The sequence below is a fragment of the Magnolia sinica genome, chromosome 13 (genome assembly GCF_029962835.1).
Source record: "Magnolia sinica isolate HGM2019 chromosome 13, MsV1, whole genome shotgun sequence".
Lineage (NCBI taxonomy): Eukaryota > Viridiplantae > Streptophyta > Magnoliopsida > Magnoliales > Magnoliaceae > Magnolia > Magnolia sinica.
Window position 1 is genome coordinate 27793170 of NC_080585.1, and position 7259 is coordinate 27800428.

The 7259-nt window shown below is 42.1% G+C and overlaps 1 protein-coding gene across 1 annotated transcript; it reads right to left on the minus strand.

Annotated features, from left to right (window-relative positions):
- Window positions 1-335: 335 nt before the first annotated feature.
- Window positions 336-3509, minus strand: LOC131223361 (disease resistance protein RPS2-like). Its single transcript, XM_058218756.1, has 2 exons — window positions 2042-3509; window positions 336-1942 (listed from the first exon to the last, which is right to left on the minus strand). The coding sequence occupies exons 1-2, from the start codon at window positions 3168-3170 to the stop codon at window positions 462-464; spliced, it is 2610 nt and encodes an 869-aa protein (XP_058074739.1). The 5' UTR covers window positions 3171-3509; the 3' UTR covers window positions 336-461.
- Window positions 3510-7259: the final 3750 nt, after the last annotated feature.

Genomic DNA, 7259 nt, shown 5'->3' on the forward strand with positions numbered 1-7259 from the left:
GGGCATGCCTTGCCACATAAAAAAAAAAAAACACAAAACTACAAATATTACCCAAAAACAGTGTCAGCAGATAGCTTCCCTCCGGACAGAACATAGCGTCGGGAGCCCAAAGCATCCTGTCTTGAAATAAGTTGACCGATTAGAAGAGGCCTAAGAAATCTACATGGTGGCATCTTTTCTTATGGGTGGGCCTAGATATTGCACTTGCTCCTTGGCGTGTACATTAGCTCACTTGTACACACAAAACAGGCGTAATCAATGCTCAAGAGTTATAGTACACCTCATGCGTAGAATCACTAAAATAAGAAATTAATGTAATATCATGTGGTCCAAGGCACACATTAAAACTGATAAAAATACATAGCACACTTGATCTAAGAAAAATTCAAACTCCTTTTCAAAATTTCTCTAACATCCTAAGAAATAACTATTAAAAAGGATTTCTACTTTGACAATGACTCTCAGTAATTCCATTCATCGAAAAAAGGAAGAAAATTGGACTTGATGCCATCTTCCCACTCTAAATTATCCCACCATTCTTTCCTGCCACGTATCTTCCTTAGAGAATTGTGTGCGCTATGGAGAGAAAGAGGGAGCTTTTTCAACTTTGGGCAACCAAAGACTTCGATTTCCTCCAAGGAAGGAAAATGCAGTGCACAGGTACAGATGCTCGTTAGTTCTGAAAGGTTGTAGAGTGATATACGTTTTAGTTGCATTAGCCCCATATCTCCAACTTCATCATCAGGAATGACCCTACCTATTACTTCTTCTAGCTCATAGCAATCTTTTATAAAAATTAATTCAAGACTTTCAAGTTGTAGTAAACCATAAATTTTCTTCAACTTGCCACACGACGCAATCACTATGGTGTGAAGGTTTCTGAAGCATCCGGGGCCCACCTGAATGCAATTTAAGTGGGAGAGTTTAAAAAGTTGGAGCCATTCTAGGCTCGAAACAGGATAATCGTCATCCTTCTTCGCATCCGCACTAATTGTCACCTCCACCAACCCATTGCAGCCGTTAAAAGTAAGCCGTTGAAGACTTTTCATTGCAGTAAAAAGGGATGATAGTTGGTTGGAGAGAGATAGATCCTCACAATTGTGCAGACTTAGATACCGAGCCACGTTCCGCAGCTTGCTTGAGCAGAGCAACCTTTCAAGAGCATGCAGGGATGATACGGTGATTCCAAGATGGATTAAACGTTCCAAGCCTTCCAACTCACTCATATTTAATCCCTCACTCCCTTCTTCCCACTTTGAATAACTTCCAAATAGTTTTAGCACTCTTAACTCAGAAAGCCTGGAGATTACCCCTCGAGGAATTCTGCCCAAAGTAAATACAGCATCCAACTCCAAATGCTTCAGCTTCACCAGATTTCCTATCTCTTCAGGCAATGATGTGATCTCCGTGTGAGATAGATTGAGATACCGTAGCTCTGTCAACTTACCGATCTCTGCAGGAAGCTCTACTATCCTAGACATTGACAGATCCAAGACCCTAAGAAGAGGCATGAACCGAAAAAAATCTGTGTGGACCTTTCCAAAATTCCAATTCAATTGGAGCATCAAGGTTAATAGGTTGGGGCATTGAGGTGTCTCTGTTACTTCTTTTATGTCATTTTTCATTAGAGATATCCTCTCGGCCTCCTTCCACCTCTCAACCACCGGTGCATGCGTCAGTCCCATGCCAGCTCTCACCAAAAACCTATTCTTCTTCTTCCCGCACTCTGAAGCTATCCATAATGCCAGATCACGAATCACATCATGCAACTCTACCTGTGTTTTTTCATCAGAACCAGTCTCCAACAAACATGCAGCCTTTAATCTTCCAATGATATCATGTCCCTTGTTATGGGCTTCATCAAGATCATCATCCCACTCATCTAAGAATCCTTCGCCTATCCAGTAATCTATTAGTTTTTCTTTGGGAATGGAGTAGTCCTCTGGAAACAGTGCGCAGTACAGGAAACACGATTTAATCGTGTCACCATCGAGATTATCATAACTGAATTTCAAGCGCAAAAGCATTTTATCATTCATACCCGATATCTCCGATGGTGGCTTGCTTGTGCTCAGAACTGATATTGCATGCTTCCATTCCTGTGGTGTCTTCTTACATGCCATAGCCCGCCCGATGGTGATGAGCGCAAGGGGCAGACCCTTGCACTCTTTAGCGACGCTATTGGCCAGGATCGGTATCTCCGGATGGGATCTCATGGCCTCTTCACCAACATTCCGTAGAAATAGATTCATTGCTTCTTGCTCTAGGAGACATTCTACTTTGATCTTCTTGTCCACAGCCATGTGTCCACAGACGTCCTCAAATCGTGTAGTGAAAACGACCTTGCTCATGTTTTGGCTGCTTGGATGAGGAATTCCAACCAGATCTAGATCCAACCATTCCCAAATATCGTCCAACAATAGAATGAATTTCATACTGCTCAAGACCTTGCGAATGTTATGAGCCCGTGTCTCGCTGTAGCTTTCATTCTCTGCCCAAGGCAAGCCCAATCGCTTGCCAATATCCATCTGAATCTTTCCCACATTTAATTCTTTAGACACCACAACCCAAATCACGACAATGAAATCATCGTTTCTTTTAAGGAATTGGTTATTGATATTATTCAGTAGTGTTGTTTTCCCCACACCCCCCATTCCATATATTCCAATAATTCCCACTTTGCCTTGGCCAATCCAGTTTAGAACCTTCTCCAACACCATGTCCCTGCCCACAGCTAATCTAAGAGGCTTCTCTTCAACAGCATCGGGAAGCTGCTTGTTCGCCACCTCTTTGAAGGAATCACCTTTGCTCTTCAGCACAGCTACATCCTTCAGCTTCTTCTCCACCCACTTGCCAAGCCTGTAGGCCGACCAACAATTTGGATGGCAATTCCAAAGACACCTCATCATTTGCTTGAAAGTTTCTTCCTTTGCATTCACTTCTCCTTCGGCTTCTTCTACCTTTTTCAGCCAAAATTGAACCTCGTCCTTGCATTTGAGCAGCTCCCACTCAGCGACATCCACCCTTGTCTTCACGTCATTCCTCACGCATTTCAATTCTTCCATAGCTTCCTCTAGGGAGCTGAAGCTGTCTTGAAGCTCAATGATGGGACGAGCGATTGGATCCCACCATCTAGTTATTATGTTGATGATTTGGCTGATGCACTCCATGTCTGTGGAGGGAAAAAGAAAATGGGTGGAAATGAGCTCTCAAAATGCAAATGAGGGGCTCAATGTCAATTCATTTGGAAGAACTTATATTAACAGTTCAGATGGCAAAAAAAAGTCCCTAAGAAGGTTTCAACGGTAGCTTGTTTGCCCTCCACTGGTTTCTGTGGTGTAGTCCATTTGAACTTTGAATGTGTTCTGTTTTTAGGCTCATGCTCTAAAATGATATGGACAAATGGATTAACAGTGGGTATAATACAGCGGATTTGGTGAAACCCGGGCCCACGAGAGAGTGCAGCCCTTATCATGGTACCAACCTTAACATGTACATTCCGTATCCATCCCATCCGTCCCTTTTTCCATATCATTTTAGGGCATTATACAAAAAATGAAGGCATCCATTTATCAGATGGACCATAACAAAAGAAAAGTGGCGACCATTAATGGGCCATAAAAGTTTTGGATCTAGCTGATATGTTTATGGGAACTTATTATTATTATTATTATTATTATTTTGCTATGTAATCTCCGATATACTCCATTTGATCTTTCCTGAAAGATAGGGGACTATCTAACATGACTTGGTTAAACTCGTATAACACAACTAAAATAGAAGTACATACAAATTATGGAAACACAAGTACAAAAAAATAATAAAAACTGGAGACATTAAAGTGAGCGCTCCGGTGGTGCAAATTGGATTGCAAATAAAAACTATGGGGACATTAAAGTGAGCGCTGAGAAGTTTTTAATGGTAGGGTGTTCAATTACCGGCCGTTTCATAGAGTATGGTCCACTTGATAATTGGATCTTCTTAATTTTTATTATAATGCTCTAAAATGATCTGTAAAAACGGATGGATAGAGTGGATAAAGAACAGACATCTGGGTGGGGTCCACGGTAAGGGCTGCACCCTCTTGGGTGAGGCTGGGTCTCATCTAATCCACTTCCTTACACCACACATCAAGCAACGGTGTAAAAATTACTCAATTAAGATGGAGTTGATCAATCAAGCAGACTCACTTATAATACATGGTAGCCCTTGAAAAGTATTCTAGACTTAATGTGTGTTTTATTCAGGCCGTCCATTCATTTTTCAGATCATTTTACATATAAGCCAAAAAATTGGGTGCAGCTACGGTGGAACCCGAGATCCACTATGGTCGGAGGAGCCTTGTGGAGGCCTAACATGATGTATGTACCTTACATCCACACTATCCAACTGCTTTGACGGCTCAGGTCGACCACAGAACAGGACACAGTGGTGATTGACCATTAAAAACTTTTTGTGGGCCACAAAAGTTTTGGATCAAGCTGATTTCCATGGTCCCTTCATCCAAGTCTGTGACCTCATCGATGGGTTGGATAGGAAATAAGTATAATGGTTGCTACGATGGCCTCCGAGAAGTTTTTAACGGTGGGTATTTGGTCACTTCGTTTCCTGTGGTGTGGCCCACCTAAGATTTGAATATTCTTGGTATTTTTGGGATCATCCACTAAAATAAGCTGTCAATATGGACAGACAGTGTAGATGTAAAGCACATACATCATAGTGGGTCCCACAGTAAGGGATTCACCCAAGCCGTGCCCCCCAAAAATGAGATCCAAATCTAAGGTGGACCACACCCCAGCGGTGATTGAACCATCACCATTAAAAATTCACTTGGGGCTACGTAAGTTTTGGATGAAACTGATGTGTATTTTATCTCCATCTAAATCTGTGTGACCTAATTAATTAGGATGGATGGCAAATAAGCATTATAGTGGGCCTAAGGAAGTTTTTAATGGTGGGTGTTCAATCACAACTGTTCCTTGTGGCGTGGTCCATCTAAGATTTTGATTTGCCTCATTTTTGGGCCTATGAATTTAAATGGGCTGAAAAAATGGAAGGATAGAGTTGATAAAATGCATACATCATGGTGGGCACACATAGCTTTTCCAGTAGCAGACGGTACCAACGTAGGCATTGTTTGCTACGCTACTCTGTATTTGGGGGACGCGGATTTCCTGAGAAAGCCTTCTGCAGGAAGTTCCTGCACTGGGATGCTAAGTGGGATATACCATAATATTTGTGATAAATCCATCCTGTCCATACATTTTCCAAGACCATTTTAGGACAATCAACCGGAAATGAAGTGGATTCAAAACTCAAGTGGGCCATACAAGAGGGAAAATTGGGGAAATAGTTTTCTACCGTTGAAACCTTTCTGGGCTCCACCTTGATTTTTATATGCCATCCTAACGGTTTATAAGGTCATTCCCACTGGAATGAAGTGAAAATACGAAAACATTAGCATGATAAGAAACTTTCGTGGCCTTTAAAATGTTTCATGGTGGTGACTGAATCACAACTGTTTCCTCTCTTGCAGCCCAGCTGAGTTTTGAATAGTCCTAAAATGATCTCAAAAAATGAATGGATAGGATGGATTTATCACAAACATCACGGTGGACCCCACTTAGCATCCCAGCGCGGGAACTTCCTGCCGAAGTTTTTCTCAGGAAATCCGCGTACCAGGAATACAGAGTAGCATAGCAAACACTGTGATGTTTCAATGGTCAAATGTCCTAAAATGATCTCGGAAAAGTGAATGGACCGGATGGATTTATCACAAACATCACGGTGGACCCCACTTAGCATCCGGGCCGAAGAACTTCCTGCGTAAGGCTTTCGTAGGAAATCCTCATCCATATTCCGGTAACTTTATGTCATGGGATTTGTTTGGGCAATCCGAAGCGGATTGCGTCCTAGCCTTGCCTGGACGGTAATCCGTCCGGGCTAGGCTCTATGGGGCCCACCATGATGTAACTGTTTTATCCACATTATTCATCATTTTTCTCATATCATTTTAACGTATGTGTGAAAAAACGAGGCAGGTAAATGGTTTTAAGTGGACCACAAAGTGGGGATTGAACGTACACCACTAAAAACTTCTTGGGAGCTGGAGAAGCTTTAGATCAAGCTGATATTTGTTTTTTCACTTCATCCATGTCTACATGACCTTATAAATAGGTTGGATGGTAAAATAACATTACGGTGGCTCTTAGAAAGGTTTCAATGATGAGTGTCATTATCACTGCAACTTCCTTTGGTGTGGTCCACTAGAGCTGTGGACCTACTTCATTTTTATGATCATACCTTAAAATGATATGAGAAAAGCAATTAACAGCATGGATAAAACACTTACATCATGGTGGGCCCCACAGAGCCCTGCTCGGACGGATTACCGTCTGGGTGGGGGTAGGACGAAATCCACGTCCAATCAAATCGTGCTTACATTAGGTAATCAGGAATGTCGGTGGAGACAAGGGAATACTCAATCCACATCCTGAGAGAGCCGGCAATGCACCAGAAACAACTCTTCATTCTCTAAAATGATTATTATAGCCATATGTGAGACAATCTCTATCATCTCTAATGATGGCAGCTTTGGATATTTTTGCCTGGGCCATTAAGCTTCAAAAAATTCACTAAAAGAGGGTAAATTTATCCTAAATTTGTAGATGGTAAGGAACGATTGAGAATTTTCTACAAAATAGACGGCTTAGAGTACCCTTCCCTTAATGTGGGGAGTCGGCACGAGTACTACATGAAGAGGAGATGGGGCTACACTCTGTAAGGTCCACTATGTTGCACATGTAAAAGTCCATTCCATCCTTCAGATGATAATTCTTATTTAATTAAATTGTAAATACAAATTAATATTAGCATATAAAAAGTTTCATAAATGACATCAATTGGAATAATGAGAATTTTCTTCCAAAGTCACTAAGTTCACAAGGTGTGGCCCACTTGAGTTTTTTAATAGGTTGATATTTGTATCTTCTATTCATCCACTCTGATTGATGGGTTTGATGAGAGATACACCACATGGTGACCACAAGAAAAGCTTGTTGAGAAGTGGAGCCACATCTGGGGCTGCGCACGACCAGTCGTGGACCCTGCTCGACCGGTTGTGACTCCCTGCTCGACCAGTCGTGGACTGGCTCGACTCAAAGTCCAGCGAGCATCAGTTTTTTTGTCCAAGGTGCTCGACCGGTCATGGCTCATGCTTGACTGATCGTGGGGTCCATTTGACCGGTCGTGGGGTCTGC